Here is a 16,517-nt window from a genome sequence, read left to right as displayed (position 1 = left end):
ATATCATCGCATTATCGGCATTATCATTCTTAACACGTATCTGTACACAGCAATACATCAAGGAAAGGTATGCCCACAAAAGAAGGATCTGCCGGCCTCGTAATCCGTACGCCGACCTGAGAAGAAGCAAATGAACCACCCATCCTATGCATCCAAACACCTACACCTCCCAACCAAGCCATCTAGACCTCCCAAATCATCATCACATCCATCATATCTCATCCCATCCCTCAATAATTATAATACCTCGGCTCATCAAAAACATGATACCGATGTCCCCTAACACCCTCACCCCTAAACATCTGCGGGAACCTCCAACCCTCTGGCACCTCGTGCTCCTCAACTCGCCTCATCCGTAACTCCTCGGACACGTCCCAAGCCTTGGCTTGCTCCTCCTCGTTGCTCGGCACCACAAACTTCGCCACCTGTAGTTCCGTATCGGTAATGGTACTCCGGCTGATGCGGGCATATCCCGTCCTACGCAGGCCCTTGTACAGGATGTACTCGCACCAGCGGTCCCAGTCGGTCGGATCGACGTCCTTCATGCCGGAGGTTTGGGACACATAGGTGTTGTAGTTGCCCTCGAGCGGGCGAGTGACCAGATACGATAGGAGGATGCTGGGCCGGGGCGAGGAGCCCATCAGTTTGGCCATATACTCTGACTGGAGACGGCGGTCTTCAGGGTCTTCTTCCTGGCCGGAGTGGAAGACGAAGACGTCGACCAGGGTACCGTACACGTCGAGCGTGGCGTGGATTGCGGGGGCGAGCTCGCCGACGGGGGAGGGGAGCAGGTGGTGGGTCGAGTTGAGGATGGGGAACTTGGAGAGGAGGGCGGCACCCCAGGTGTGCTTGTTCGGGCCCGGACCGTAGTCGACATACATGCCAAGGTCTTCGGCCAGGAATTGGGAAGTGTCGCGGTTGCCCATGATGATGCGCTGGGTGTCAGACTCGAGGAGGCCGATGACGTCGATCTCAAGCTCTTTGATCAGGTCGCGCATGCGGTACTCGGACGACCACATGTCGTTGTCGAGGTAAAAGTGAATGGTCCAGATACCGGCGGTGATGAGACGGTCGTTGGCATGGTGAGGCTTGTAGTCATTCGAGGGGAAACGGCGCACGTTGGCGAGGAGGAAGAAGAGGTGCAGGAAACCGAGCACACCGGCATGGTAGCGGCGATGGCCCGTGGCACTGGGGCGCGTGCGATCAGAGGCCTTAACAGTCTTACGGCCAGACCGGGCTTGTTGAGAGATGAGATCGAAAACACCGGCGCCGATGGACAGCATCATGGTAATCATGATCCAGTCGGTATGTTCGCGCACAAGAGGGCCGCCAGGCACAAAGGCATAGGCCACGACCCAGACATGGAAGAGCACCAGGAGGTTGTAGATCATGAAGCCGAGGCCGAAGGTGACAGCGACGTTCTTCTTGGCGGCGCTGCTAATCAAGGGGAACGCGACAGCCATCAAATACATGGCTAGGGTCAAGCCGCCATAGTAGCCAAACCAGTGAGGGTAGATGGTCAGGATGGCGGCGCCAACGCAAGCCACGCCATAAGCAGTCCACGACGTGACAAGATCAGGCCGGAGAACACCAATAGCAACGCCAATGGTCATGGCAATAATGGTATACCAGCCATGGACGTTAGCGACAGGGCCGCGGACCGGATAGCCGTCCCAAACCCATGAGATCATGGTGCTGGTGTCGGAAAGCAGTGAGTGCAGACCGAAAAACAGGCCGCCAATGCTCAGGGCAGAGAGCAGGGACGAGCCGTTCTTCTCCTGGGGAGCATCGCCGCCGCTCAAGGGCGCACGGCGAGTGAAGCGCAGAGCAGCAAGAATGCCGAAAACCAGGCCGGTGCCATTCCAGCCTCCATTGGCCGCGTGCATGATGGGCCAGACGGGGTTGTTCGTGTGCCAGGCAAACTTGGCGACAGACGACATGATCAGGCCAATGGTCCAGGCCAGAATGCGCGTCTCGAGCCGAGCAGGCTGAGCCGAGTCTGCCAGCAGCGTAGCGACCCAGGCAAGGCAGCCGGTAGCGACGCCAAAGCCGACGGTGAAGAGCCTGTAGACAGGGTCCTTGACGAGATAAGCCGCGAGGCCAGACAGGGCGAGAAGGTGGAAGAAGCGCTGATTCTGGACAACAAGTGAACGAAACATCTTGATACCAAGGAAGGCGGGGGTAATGGTCGTCAAGACAAGGGCCTCGTAGCCGGAGATGCCCATGTGCCAGAGGGGGAAGTCTGGAAAGAATGAGCATGAGCCCAGCGAGGAGTTTACGGAAGAACTTACACCAAATGACCAGACCCAAGCTGGTCAGGACGCTCCAGAAGACGAACTGGAACTATTAGCAACGCCCAGTTTTCAACCAGCTGAGGAACACCTACCCCATGGTACACATCAGCGGCAATGTCGAGGGCATCGCTCAGGCGAAAGCCGACGAAGACGGGCTTCTCCTTTCTGGAAAGGGGGTTAGCCATCAGTTGACCGGCGCAAATGATGATATATGGGGGTTGCGCTTACTCCTTCTCGAGCACGGCAGCGGGCACAGACGAGTTGTTCGAACTATGGAGACCCGGGTTTTTTAGAACATGACATCATCTCTCGTTTGCAGATACGGATAGATACAAGTCCTGGCCCACAAAATGCGCGACGCAGAACCCAGGGTCCAGGGGCGGCTATCTAGGAAGCCATTGCACGTACCCCTTGCTCATGCCCTTGACATCCTTGACAACCAGCTCGAACGTATCAAAGTCCAGCGCGGTGACGGCGTCGAAGGCGACGTCCAGAACAATCAGCGACCACTCGAAGAAGGCGTAGATGGTGTAGGCTGCGCTGTCAGCAGGGGTTTTTCCTCAAACAGCTTGCGCAAACAAACAAAGAGCTCCTACCTCCCGGCACACGGTGAACCTTGTGCTGGATGAAGAAGTATATCAGGGGCACGAGAGTGCCGAAGAAGGCACCGGCAATGTACTTGCGGTACTTGATCGCCTTTGCGTTGGGCGGGCTCAGCAGGATACAGCCGGTCGTCCAGGGAAGGGTGAATATGATGTATGAGATCATCAAGATGTCGTGCCAGTCGTGGTCATCGGTCGACGTGATATAGGTCCAGCCACCACACGTCAAGGTACGGATAAGGCCCGAGATGGCGACAGCCTTGGGAAGAGTGTGGCCCGGCTTCGCGGTAAGCAGGTACCAGAGGCCAACGAGAGCAAAGCGCGGGCCTGGGCTGTCAGCGAAAGCCTCCCCAAGCGGAGCTTCATAAAGGTCTGGCGCAAGCCGGACATACCGGAAGTGATGGCGATCGCGATCATGAAGATGGAGCGCTCGGGATAACGGTCGCCGATAGTGGCAGACACTGAGGGGAACCACTCCTGGGGGTAGCCATACCACTCATTCTGAACAATCTTGTGGTAGTGCAAAGAGCAGCCAATGATGAGAGCGCTCAGAAATGCAACTGGGAAAGATGTTGCTGTCAGTCTCCATCGAAGCTTGCTGATCGGTCGTAGGCACAGAGGGAGCGAGGGGACACACGGTAGGCAAAGGCTGTGTGCGACCAGCTGACCCATTGGCCGCTGAACGAGAGCACAGCGCCGGCGTCCTTGTCCTTATATCGGGACGCCATGGTCGAAGCGTAGCTAGCGAGTTGTCGAGGATGTTCAAGACCAGACAAAAATCACAAGAGATGGCGCCAGGGTTAGGTCGAACTAGGAAAGAGATCGATGGCAAGACATATCAGACAGCTCCGAGGAAAAGAAGTGCTGGCTGCCCACGCCTACAGAAATGAGTGTCACCAGATAATAGGACAACAAGACGAACGAGCGTCAAGAAGACGACAAAAGGGTGGTGGTGCGAAGGTATCTCAGGACCCAGGTGGGAGGAAAGAAAACAATTGGTAATGGGACGCGAAACTTAGCGCGGGCGTTGAAACGGAGACGTCGGTGCTGTCGGAATCCCGGTGCCGCCGTGAGAGCCACTCACATCTTTCACAGCAGAGCGTCCACATTGACATTCGACCAATTGGCGATCGAGAAGACAATACGCGCCCAGAACCGCACAACGCTCCAATCCCTGCCGAAGCCCGCACCGGGGTCGCAGCGTTGTGGGGCCCAAGACCTCGCTGGCCTGAGGCTATCAGGGATGCGCCGCTGCCGTCAGCAGCCCAAACGTGGCCTGATGGCTCGTGCGCGGGCGGTGAATACGGCAGAATTCGACCTCATGAGAGCCCCACTAAAAAGTTGAGGATGCTCCATTGCAGAAACAAGTTCATAAGCGACCTCGTCCAGTTGCAATCGGCCAACCTCATCACACCAGTCCACATGCCCTAACTGAGGCCGTATCAACGCAAGCATGGCCTGGGTAGCAGATAAGGCGCGGTTTTATCTCGAACGGGCGGCTCCCGAGCTGCGCGAGTGGGAGGAGAAGGAGATCTTCACCAAAGTAGGACTCCTACACTTCCCCCAATCCAGCACCTCGACCCTAAACTAACGACACCAGGACGAAATTCGCAACCTCGTAGCCAAACGGTCCGATTTCGAACATCTTGTGCTCGCCCCCGGCACCAAGCCGACCGATTTCCTCAACTACGTCAACTGGGAACGCTCGCTAGATCGCTTACGTGCGAAACGCTGCGCCCGTCTCAACATCCGCTCCGTCACCTCTCACGCCAGCCAAGCTCGCACCTTCGGCATCTTCGAGCGCGCAGTTCTCAAGCATCCTGGAAGCATCGAGTTATGGCTCGCCTACCTTGAATTCGCCGCCCAGGTGAAAGCGACAAAGCGCTGGCGCCGTATCATGACCCGCGCTCTGCGCCTTCACCCGATGAACGCCTCGCTTTGGACACTCGCCGGTCGTCGCGCAGCTCAGAACGGCGATATGCAGCGTGCGCGCGCCCACTTCCTGCGTGGTTGCCGTTTCTGCACGCGCGAGCCGACGCTCTGGCTGGAGTATGCCCGCTGCGAGATGGACTGGCTTGCGCGCATGGAAGCCAAGAAGCAAGGGCAGGGTGTGAGAAAAGGTGTCAATGCTCTCGAAGCCATCAAGGCTACCGAGGGTCAGGAAGAGGGCGACATCATCCCGATTGGGGAGGACACCGAGGACGACAGCGGCGACGAGGACGGGCTTATCCTGCCCGATCCGGACGCCGAGGGCACCGACGGCACCAAGAAGGCTGCCAAGCCAGTCTTCGACGCCGAGCAGACCAAGAAGCTCGAGCAGAGCCCCGCTCTCAGCGGCGCAATTCCCATCGCCGTTTTCGACGTCGCCCGGAAGCAGCCCTTCTGGGGCCCTGCCGCCGCCGAGAAGTTCTTCGACGTGTTCGCCAAGTTTGGACATCTCTCCTGCCACGAGCGGATCATCTCTCATGTGGTCACCACCATGCAGGAGCTCTTCCCCAACCACCCGTGCACCTGGAGCGTGCACATCCGCCAGCCGCTTGTCGGCGTCGATGTGCTTACGCCGGCGTTCCCTAAGGCCCTACGCGAGTCGCTTGCCCGCCTCAAGGCCGCGCTGCAGAGCACGACCGATAGGAAGGCGCTGGCGACGAAGATGGTCGCCTGGATGGATGGTATTCTTGCAATTGAGAAGCTGGATGCTGCCATCCGCACCGTATTGGAGCACACCAAGCGCTCGCTGGAGGAGTCGCCCAGCTGATCGTTTGGCTGCAAAGAGGGTCAAAATCTATGATAATGATTTAATGAACTTAATTACAATTACCATTACAATCTCGTCCACTATCCCAGGGATTCCATCCATCCATAACCTGTTGCATCTTTCACATCATTTCGCTACCGCTTTCGCCTTCTCTTCCGCCAAGTTCATCAAGAAGTCCCATTCTGCCTTCGACACTTTGCTCACGCTCAGCCTCCCCTGACGCAGCAACTGCATGTGTTCGAGAGGGCCACCCGGCTTTCCCAGGTCCCGCAGCTCCTTCAGCCCGATGGGGACCGAGAATTTACTGCGGAACTTGACATGCACGACACTCCATTTGGGATTGGCTGGGTCCGAGGAAGGATCGTAGTAGGGGGCTTTGGGGTCGTGGGCGGATACTGCATGGTTTGTTAGTGAGTGGAGAAGGGATAGCGAGAGGGAAGGCTTACAATCGGGCGAGTGCTCTTGCACAATTTCCATTGTACCAACGATGCCGGGTTCCTTGCAGTTGGAGTGGTAGAAGAAAGCAAGATCGCCCTTTTTCATGGCGCGGAGGTTGTTGCGGGCGGCGTAGTTGCGGATGCCTGATTTTGCACGTTAGGATATAGGTAGACACTTTGAAATGAACAAGAAAGAAAAAAAAATTAGGCTCTTTACCATCCCACGGCTCTGGCTCTGTCCTCGCTGCTAGGTCGTCGATCGAAAATTTGACGTCCACTCCGTTCTCTAAACGAGTCTCGGGCTCGGCCTTCATGAGCCAGTAATTCCTTTCACCGCTTTCTGTGCTATCTGAGGATGATGAGGGTCTGATTATTGTAGAAATGTCTGCCTTCTTGTCTTCCGACGGCTGCTCCTTAGTCTCAGCTACAGACGCAGCTTTAGCAGCAGCCATAGCCTTCTTGCACCGGCTCCTTTTCGCCTTGGGTGCTGGCGCCGGTTCTTCACTCTCCTCGGCGGGCCGTTTCTTAGTCTCCTTCTCCGTCTTAACTCCAGGTGAAGACTTTTCCTCGGACACAGTCTCCTCCGCCTTCGCCTTTGCAGCCTTCCCAGCTGCCTTCGATGTAGCTGAAGTTGGCTTAGCCACATTCTTCACACTTGTCTTCTTCGCTGTCTCATCTTCATCCTCCTTCGACATATTCGCCGACCGCAACCGCAGTGAACGACGCGGCGGAGCTGGGTCGCGAGTTTTGTCCCTGGGCATTGATGTGGTATGGATGAAAGCACTGATTGCTGGTGAAGCAGAATGACAGTTTATTTGGAGGAAATGAAGCAAGTGGGCGCGTGACAACACGTCTAATTGTGAGCATGAGAAGGGAGTGCTATGTCAAGTTTGTTTGCTGATTGAGAAAGTAGGCCAGGGTTTGTAGGGGACAGTGTGGTCATAGTCGTGGGCACTGTGCAACTCTAAAACTGAGCTAGTTCAGATTGTCTTGAAATCGTGGATTGATTGCTCCCTCTTTTAGTTTAAAACTAATACCTCGGGAGGGATCTTAGGTCTTGTTCTGAACTCAATGTGCTTGTTTGTTGCCAAAAGCTGAGGTTGTGTCTTTTGGTAATCCTTGAAAGTCTGTCCAAGAGAAAGCGACAGCTGACAACTAGACACGAAACCTATCTGCACACGTACGCTCATTACTATCCCCTCTTGTTGACAACAAGCTGTAACGGTTCGAATATGACTGAAAGAGATGTCTCTCTCCAGGCGACATGGTCAAGATAATCGGCTTGATTGGCAGTCTATATATGTGTTAACATGTCAAGTAACCCGTCAGCCACGGCTCATTCGTCATTTTGAACTTGCTGAGTAGCTCAGTTGGGAACGATAGCTACAGGTGACAAACAATACAGACCATATGAGAAATTCAAATGCAAAAGTATCTAATGGATATTTCGATTTCTATACTTTGGGGGAATTGCATGCTTAGCCTGGCTGGCGCCATTGATGAATCCAACTTCAGTTTTGCTGGCGTTCAAGTTGTGAGAAATACTTTAATTTGTTCAGACTTCCACACAAATGAACTTGCAGTTGTGATTTGACTTCATGATAACAGCACTTTTCAAGTAAAGATAAATCATCTGAGAAATATCTTACATGATTTTTAGCTTCAACATACAAATTATGGCACTCCAGAGAATCTGCTTTACGTGTGGGCTGACATGCATGGCAGAACGTTGGGTTACCTATCTTGCATTTTGTTATGCACTAATGTTTACTTTGAGCGGCAGGCATGTTCACGAGGTCATGGGATGTGAAAGAAACCAGAACAGACTCCTCCTCAACTGGACCTTTTGGTCAAAAGGTCGCATCTCTCGAACATGAGAGTTCTAAGGCAACTTGTGATAATAATGTTGTGTTTTAGGGAGCCAAGCAACTTCATCAACTCCAGTTTCAGATCACACCCGGAAAAACATATTCAGTGTATTATACGATAAATCTCTATAACACATATTGTCTGTTTGGGAAGGCAGATAGAGTAGCATCGCCAGAGTAAGGTTTAGAGAGTTCCACTGTTGCAGATGCGCTCTGGAGGCTGGATGGTCTGATGTTAACCCTAACCCTGATAACTTCAAAGGAACTTGGAGCTCTATCAACTGCTATAACCAGCACATCATGACGAAAACTTGGGAGGTCTATTGCTGCAGCTGTCACGATTGAAGTCACTCGGCTCAATTATAAAGTGAACAGAGGACAAGATTCACCACGTCTATAGGCACTTTCTGGGATGTGACGTTCTGCCTTTGGATCAGGCTGCAAGGCGGGGTGACTTGTTCCGAAAGCGGTTAAACTCTTAGTGTACCCCCCAAGTTTGTTACCAGGGTCACGATTGGGTGGTGGTGAGGCTCCTGAATATGACCATAAATTTGGCTTTGAAGAAAAGAACTAAGAGATTATTTGGCAAGAGATCAATTTGATGACTGTTTTCATGGGATTGCAAAGGACACTATATATCAGCAAAGTACGAGCTTTGCTGCAGGCCTGGGAGTTATGAAGTTGGAGTAAGGCTTTTGATGATGGCTTGTTAACCGCGGAACCTGCATTCCCCGCCCAACAGCCGCGTGGAACGTGAGCGCGGAACAAGGTAAAAGGGACCACGGAGCCAGCACTTCACATTCTTGCTGTAAAGGTAGCATCATCAGTGTGTCTGTTGAGTCCCTCCTGGGCTAGTACAACCAGCTTGGATTCTTGATCATCATTCGGCTTCGTTCTGCGGTCAATGGTGCCCGAGGAGGGGTTTATGTGTGTATGGGTTGGGGAGACAGACGAGGAGAGAGGGAAGAGCAAAGCCCAAAGGAAGACAAGCTTTGTCACACGCAAGTATTCTTTCACCAGCCTGCTATCATCTTACCATTTCCATTGATGCGTCTGCAGGATAATGCGCTGGATCCGACATTGAGGGACGGGAGAGGCTCTGGGCGAAAAAAGAAAACCCGATTTCTTTCGAAGAAGGGCTAAGGGATCAGTCGGATGCGAGATGAAGCGATGAGGAGAAGGTCCTCGGATGGTTAAATCCCAGACATTCGGCCTCGTGGATCGAGTCTTGATCAATAGGATCTGCACTCTTCCAAGGATGACGGTCACGATGGTCACGATGCACAGGGACAGTGGGACCTGAGGTGAGAAAAGCGCACCAAAGCATTTTGGGTTTGCTGGGTCGGTGGCAGGCACGAAAACGCAGCGCAGCGGCCAGTGGACAGAACATTGATGAGTGGATGGATCGAATGGTTTTTTTTTTTTTGGTTTTTTGCTGGCCGGAGAAATTTTATTGCCTGGCTTGTCAGAGTGACTTTGGTGTTGGAGGGCTGTCGACATTTAAAAATCCAACTGCCCACGTTTCCCCTTCTGTCCCTCTGCATTTTTGCTCTGTCTGACATCCTGCGTTCATAATCTCTTGCATTTCGACAGCTTTGATCGAGATTATTGCACTGTTGTGGCGCCGGGTGGACCGTGACGTGGTGCCCGTTATCGCTCGGCAGGTCACCTTACTGCCCTGACGGCAGGGACACGACAGTTTCCCAGATGACAGTTGGATGCAGGCTGCCCCTGACAGCAGGAATCTTAAGATTTGATTCATCGTTAGCGAAAAAAGCGCGTCATTGCTGCGAGCTGGATGGAGATTGTGACAGATTCGTCAACAACTCAGCTTTTGACGGCGTCGTCTGTCCCCGCTCATTCGCCAGCGACGAGCGACGGCATTTGGGTCATGATGGTTTCCCTGCGGGTGGGTGGTGAGGGTGACCGGGATCCCCACCACGCTCGGCAAGCCATGTGGGACGGACCCGGTTCCCCAGATGACAACGCTCGTCAGCCCAGACCCAGACGCCCCCGGCGATCGAGGGGAAAGGGCCTTTTCGCGTTAAATTTGCTCTTGATTCTCGGGAATTGTGATTGCTCCTTTTCTCTCTCATTGTTTTCTGCTGTCTGGACAGAGCTTTTTTTTTTTCGTCTCGATGTCTGCGGAGGAACACACTGTGATCCCAGCATGTCATGTCTGATGAGCAATGTATGGTGCTCCAATGCAGTGTTCATCAAGCAGCGGGGCTCTTGCCCGGGCGGTCAAGAGACAAAATCTGAAAATATATCCGTCTGAAAAGGCAGCACAATGTTTTGAATGGCGATGATTCAGAAGTCCAGCGAGTTCCGATCTCTACGGCGGATTACCGTTCGACAAAGCAGCAGTTTTCGACATGATGGCATCTGTCACAGAAGCAGCTCAGTCATCCATCAACCCTCACTTGGACGAGGACGTGGATGAGAAAGCAGGCATCTTTTTCATCTGGGTTACTGGTCAAAAGCGTCCATGAAACCGCGCAGAACGACAGCCGACCTTTTATAAACGACGCCAGGCGTAGCAGTATGGCACTTTCTGCCATAGTTATCCCATCTACAGTGAGTTTGCTGGTCTTTTCCTCGTGGCCTTACATAGCAGTCTCAAACTCGGCCTCTGGTCCAGCTGCCCAGCGCCAGACAGATCAAAGTCGCGGAGGAAAAGAGTCGACAATCAGGCCTATCAGAATGCATCGACATATCGATGCGCTGATTGGCTAAATGGGTGGCATCACAGCCCCACCGCGCTAGGCTGTTCTTGGTCGCATTGTTTGGGCAGGGTGAAAGAATCACTCGGGCGCTCTGTCGCAGAAAGACTGGACTGGACAGTGGAATCCGACAAGCAAGCAACAGGCACCAGGCACAGGCAACACGCGCGCCCGCCTCCGCAGCCGCCGAACGGTAACAGAGAGGTAAGACCTGCCCTTTCCTTTGCTTTCCCCCCCTCCCTTATCCACCCCGAACAGCCAAGCGATTGGAGAGCCCTGCGAGTGCAGCCTTGCGATGGATTGAGTCGGCGTCGGAGCCGTCGTCCATGGCCTCGATGGCACCGGGACTGTGCGGGCACTGATCACTGGCCGGAGAGTGGCGACGCCGGGAACGTGCTTGCGAAAATTTTGCGAGCGGCGGGCGTTGGTCCACGCGGCCGATGGCATCCCCGTCGCCCAGCGGCCGGGAGCCCAGGAGTAGGAGTGCAGGAGTCTGCGACTCCGGGACTCCGGGCTTCTTTTCGGTGCAAGGCTGGGTCGTGGTTTTTGTTTTCGAGATTCATTCCCCAGCCCGTCCGCCTCCACACTCGCGATCGAGGTCAGCCTGGGCGCGGGTTGAGGGCGTCTTGCGCCCAGGACGCCGGCTAGACTCTGAACTGGGATTGCGCTTAATGCATTATATCTCAGTCTGGGCATTCAGTGTCCAGCGATTATTCAAGCTTCTGGCAGTCCAGTCGTGTTGTTTGCTGCTGCTCCTGGTCCCAGTTCGATCTTGTGTCGCTGTCGGCCATCCATCGCAGACAGGGCTGATGGGCTTCTACATGTCCACGTCCCTATCCAAAAGTACTCTCTCCATTGCCCACAGTCACGTATCCTTGTCCCTGCACGCCTGCCTGGTGCTGCTGTTCTTTCGCGGTTCTGCTTGGGGCCCAGAGCGTCTACGGGTCTAAGGTGCATTGTGCATTTGCTTGCTCCGTCTTTGCCTTCCGTTGCCTCTCTGTGGTTTCTGTTTCTGTCGCGCTTTTTTGCGAGTGGATCCAGAATCCTCCAGCCCGCGACCAAACAAAGGCAGCCAGCCAGCAGCCAAAGAGAGCAACAGAGCAGGGAGCAGGAGGAAGCAGGCAAGGAACTGCACTTACCAGGCCAAGCAACCCTCTTCCCCCAGAACCCGGGCCCAGCGGGCCAGCTCAGCGCCAACCCTCCAACCCCAACCCGCAAGCAGGGCCGCACCGTTCTTTGCCTTGCCCCGTTTAACCATTACCACTGCACTGCACTGCACAACTGCCTCCCCCGACACCCCGACACAACCGCAGCGCGACGCGACAGCTCCATCGCGCCAGGCCGCACCCGCGTTCCAGCCCATCGCCAAATAATCATTTTTTGCTTCGGGCTCTCGTGGTCCATTGTTTGCCGCGTTCCACGGTGCCGCCGACCGCTAACCGCGCTGCAAGCCTTTAGCCATTCCAGCACCAGCAGTTCCCCCTCCGCTGATGGGCGCGACCATTGCCACTCCCGCACTCGACCGCCGACCGACATGAACTCCTCTTGGATCAGCGACTCCGCCGCAGTCCCCTCCGCAGTCCCCAATCACAATGGCAACGGCTTCCCCCAGCTCAGCGATCCATCTGCTGTCGCCGCCGGCAACATGATGGACCCGTCCGCTTTCATGGCCAACCCAGCCCAGTTCAACGCGCAGTTCGCGAACCCGCAACAGATCGTCATGCAGCCCAACGGGCCCGGTCCTGGTGCCGGTCCTAGTGCTCCCGGCGCTCCTGGAGGCCCTGCTGGCCCCGCAGGGCCCATGCGAAATGCGTCACCCTCGTTCCCGAACCCCATGTACCAGACGAACTCGGTCGTGCCGTCGAAGCGGCCCCGCCCGCGAGAGGATGGCATGGCCCAGTCGCCGCGCCCGGCACCTGGCATGCTACCGACTTCGCGCGCAGAGACACCGCAGCAGTCCGGCTTTCAGGGCTTCCAGCAGCCGCCCATAACTCAGCCGCCGTCTACTCAACCATCTCCATACCCTCATCTCCAGACCAATGGCTCGACGAATGCGACACCCTCTCCCATCATGGCGAACCAGATGCGTCCTGGTAGCGTTCCCCAGCGCGTCGCATCCTCGTCTCCCCATCCATTCTCTCCCGCCGCGCAGCAATTTCCCCAGACCCCATCGATGCCATCGGAACATGGCGGTACGCCGCAGCCGTTCATGCAACAGAACGCATTCCAGCAAAACTTCAACCCGCAATTCGCGCCCGGTCAGTCTCCTGCGCGTCCTTCTCCGACTCCAAACCCGATCGCTGGCCAGATGATGCCACAACAGATGGGCCAGGTGCCAGGGCAAATGCCAGGTCAAATGCCTGGCCAGATGGCAGGTCAGATACCTGGCCAAATGGCCGGTCAAATGCCTGGTCAAATGCCTGGTCAAATGCCTGGTCAAATGCCTGGTCAAATGCCTGGCCAAATGCCAGGACAGATGCCAGGCCAGATGGGCCAGTTGCCGCAACAAATGCAGATGGCAGGTCAAATACCTGGACAGATTCCCGGCCAGATGCCCGGCCAGCTACCGGGGCAGATGATGCCCGGACAGTTGCCTGGTCAGATGCCGGGGCAACTTCCTGGCCAGGTACCCGGACAGATCCCAGGACAGTTACCCGGACAGATGCCGGGCCAGATGCCTGGACAGATGCCAGTCCAGCTTCCCGGGCAGATGCCAGGTCAAATGCCGGGTCAGATGGTTGGTCAGGTGCCGAACATTATGCTCCAGCAGCAATTGGCTCAGGCTCGGAATCCGTTGGAGCAGCAGAAGATTTTGTACCAAATGCAGTTGCAGCAGCAGCAGCTGCAGCGAGCTAGTATCCAGATGCAACAGATGGCTGCAGGCCAGAACATGATGCAAGCGCAGCCAGGCCCGAACCAGGCACAAGCGCAAGCTCGCAACATGATGGCCGCCGCTCCGAGACCCGGCATGCCGAATGGCCAAATCCCGCCAGGCGCTATGAGGCCGCAACCTGGCATGGCTCCTCAGCCTCTGAGAGCACCTCCGCCGGATCAATTCATGAAACATCTGACGACTTTCATGAGCTCTAAGGTTCTCCCGTTCGAGATGAATCCGGTCATTGAAGGTCGCCAGATTTCCCTCTACAACCTATTTGCTATCGTTTATACAAAGGCTGGCGGTTATCGCAGTGTGACGCAGAACAATGCCTGGGTTCAAGTGGCTCAGGCAATGGGCTTCCAGCCTTCGCAGCTGCCGTCCGCGGCCCAACAGCTCAGAGCAGCATACGAGAGGAATCTGGTCAGGTTTGAGGAGGTCTGGACCACGCAGCAGAAGATGCGCATGCAGCAACAAGGAGCCATGGGACATCCGCAAGCTATGGGGCAAGCTACACCAACCAAGATGATGCCTGGCGGGCAAATGCCGCCACAGATGATGCAGCCTGTCGCCCAATCGCAACTCCAGCAAGGACTCCAGCCAGGTCAAGTTCAGTCGCCTGTAAAGCCGCCGGGTGCTCAGCATCCCAATGGTTTCCCAGCCGGTCAGCCTGTGCCAGGCCAACAGTCGATGCTTGCCAGCCAAGGACACGTGCGCAACAACTTATCGCGGACTATGTCAACGCCTACTGCCGAGGGGTTCCCCATGCCATCTCCAGCACAGAGCAAGGCAGGGACCGAATCACTGCCTGGATCAACGCATCCTGAAAGCCATGGTATACCTGAACAGGACGTTGTGTTGAAGATATCCACGCCGTTTCACACCAATCCGGAGGAATATGTTCCCTGCTCTCAGAAGTTGACGACGTATGGCGGCCACGAACTCAACGCTTTGTGGAAGATCGGCGAGGAGCTACAGAGGTCAAAGATCGATGTTCCGTCGCCGCTTGAGCTGGGCAATGTCGATATCCACGCCCTTACCAAGAGCATCCAGAGTGGTATCCACGGCGAAGTGCGCGTTGCTCTCGACACACTGGCCATCCTTACCCACAAAGATCACCACTGGGTCGCACCGAACCACCCATTCCCCGTTCCTCAGATCGACTTACGGCATTGCGAAGAGCTGGTCGAGGCCTTAATAGAATGTGCTGAGGAGCAGCTCGACCTGCTTGTCGAGAACTCGGAAGAGACGTCAGACGAGATCACGGTCCCGTCTTACGAGGACATTGTGCGCAATTGCAAGATCGAGAAGTTCGGCTTACAAAACGTCACGATGCTCGGCACCAGCGACCACGATCTCAACCGGGCCGTTGATCGGCTTATCTGCATCACGACTATCCTTCGTAACTTCTCGTGCCACGAGGAGAATCATGGGCCACTTGCCGACGAGACTGTTGTTAAGTTCATTTGCGTCGTCATTCGGTACCTGGGCACCCGTGAGATGCTTATGCGTACATACAACGACACTTTGGATCTCATGAAGGACCTGGTTACTCTTCTATCAAACATCGCCCCTGCAATCGAGATTCCCGGTCGGGAGCAGGCTTTCTGCTTGCTTCAGTTCCTTCTTGCCTTCGTCCCACAGCCCGGCCCAACTTGGTCAGATGGCCGGCTTTTCTTCCCTTCTTACGAGCCCGCCTTGCATCCTTACCTTCCTCATGCAGTCGATTGCCTTGCCAAACTTCTTGCCCGCGACGAGCCGAACAGGACATACTACAAGACCATATTCGCCGCCGAGCCTGCCCTTTCCACAGATCCTCCCTGCGAGCTCCTCACTCGGACATTCGCCCTTGCTATCGCCCCTATCCCAGACCATACTCGTGACCATCGCCATCCGATGCCCAGTTTGGTCGATGTTCGCAAGCCAATCCTTATGCAAGGCTTGCTCGCAGCCGATATCATGGCCGGTCTGGCGCCCGGCGCCGACAGCGGTGTTACTCGGGCATGGCTTGCCTCAGGCGATGGCTTCGCCCAAAATCTGTTCCTGCTAACCAGACAGCTCAGTGCGCAATTCGAAACGGGCACGATAGTCCAAACTCGGCCTCCTCCCGGGTCAAGAGGCGTCCCTTCCCAGCCTACTGTCAAGAGGGATATGGATTTGCTGTATATCATTGGTCTGGCGATTAGCATGCTCAGGAAGCTTTGCGAAAAGGCCAGGGATCCCTCAGATCCGGCTTTGGGCGGCATTCCGCCGAACGTCATCCCGCCGAAGGAGAGTGTCCTCGGTGCCCTGCAGATGCAGGCTCAGGAATGGGGTAAACCAGGTTTGCTGGCGGATTTGTTGGCTTTGGAGAGCATGGCGGAAGAAGTGGTTTCCGTTTGAGAGAGGGGGGGATGAGTCGAGCATTTTTATGGCGCCGGCGTTCGGGGCGTTTGGATACATCCAGACAGACGGACGATGGCCACATACGAGCGACTGGATGGGTGGATCGATCGGTGAATGCACTTTGGGGTGGCTTTATACGCTGTTCTGTGTTGTGTTGTTATGTATTTCCTCTCTCTCCTTTACATGTTTTCTTTTTTTTTTTCATTGAGGCTCTCTTACCACTTTCCTCTCAGCCATGGATAGGCTCTGGTTTTGTAACTGGTTGGTCTTGAGATGGTTGACAAGAAAAAAAGGAGGAACGAAACCTGGACGGACGGACGGATGGATGGATGGATGGATGGATGGATGGATGGAAGGTTGGATGCAGGAATGGACGGGGATGGCAATGGAGACGGCGGCGGCGGATATCTCGTCTCTTTGAGGGCGCGTGGGGTTTTGATATACGTGCCCTTTTTTCTGGTCAAGTTATTTGGTGTTTGCCCGTCACAATTGCCTAGGCTATAGCATACTACCTCCCTTACCTAGGCACCTACCTGATCGTACTTGATACTCTCTACACATTACTATGTTCTCATTGT

The 16,517-nt window shown here is 55.1% G+C and overlaps 4 protein-coding genes across 4 annotated transcripts; 2 read left to right on the top strand and 2 right to left on the bottom strand.

The window, feature by feature from the left end:
* Positions 1-230: 230 nt before the first annotated feature.
* CTHT_0020100 (uncharacterized protein) lies at positions 231-3,624 on the bottom strand (the record flags this gene model as incomplete). The annotated part of the gene is made up of 8 exons (XM_006692427.1): positions 231-2,242; positions 2,292-2,337; positions 2,387-2,459; positions 2,523-2,564; positions 2,703-2,829; positions 2,891-3,223; positions 3,289-3,456; positions 3,534-3,624. 8 exons carry the CDS (start codon positions 3,622-3,624, stop codon positions 231-233), a joined length of 2,892 nt encoding a protein of 963 aa, XP_006692490.1.
* A 725-nt stretch (positions 3,625-4,349) lies between these two features.
* Positions 4,350-5,651, top strand: CTHT_0020090 (uncharacterized protein; the record flags this gene model as incomplete). The annotated part of the gene is made up of 2 exons (XM_006692426.1): positions 4,350-4,439; positions 4,497-5,651. The coding sequence occupies 2 exons, from the start codon at positions 4,350-4,352 to the stop codon at positions 5,649-5,651; spliced, it is 1,245 nt and encodes a 414-aa protein (XP_006692489.1).
* Positions 5,652-5,777: 126 nt separating this feature from the next.
* On the bottom strand, positions 5,778-6,849 carry CTHT_0020080 (uncharacterized protein; the record flags this gene model as incomplete). The annotated part of the gene is made up of 3 exons (XM_006692425.1): positions 5,778-6,046; positions 6,098-6,232; positions 6,306-6,849. 3 exons carry the CDS (start codon positions 6,847-6,849, stop codon positions 5,778-5,780), a joined length of 948 nt encoding a protein of 315 aa, XP_006692488.1.
* A 5,364-nt stretch (positions 6,850-12,213) lies between these two features.
* Positions 12,214-15,936, top strand: CTHT_0020070 (uncharacterized protein; the record flags this gene model as incomplete). The annotated part of the gene is made up of 1 exon (XM_006692424.1): positions 12,214-15,936. The coding sequence occupies one exon, from the start codon at positions 12,214-12,216 to the stop codon at positions 15,934-15,936; it is 3,723 nt and encodes a 1,240-aa protein (XP_006692487.1).
* Between the last annotated feature and the right edge of the window lie 581 nt (positions 15,937-16,517).

This window comes from Thermochaetoides thermophila (assembly GCF_000221225.1).
Source record: "Thermochaetoides thermophila DSM 1495 unplaced genomic scaffold scf7180000011815, whole genome shotgun sequence".
NCBI lineage: Eukaryota > Fungi > Ascomycota > Sordariomycetes > Sordariales > Chaetomiaceae > Thermochaetoides > Thermochaetoides thermophila.
Note: the sequence above shows the minus strand (reverse complement) of the source record. Positions and strands in the feature narration are given on the sequence as shown.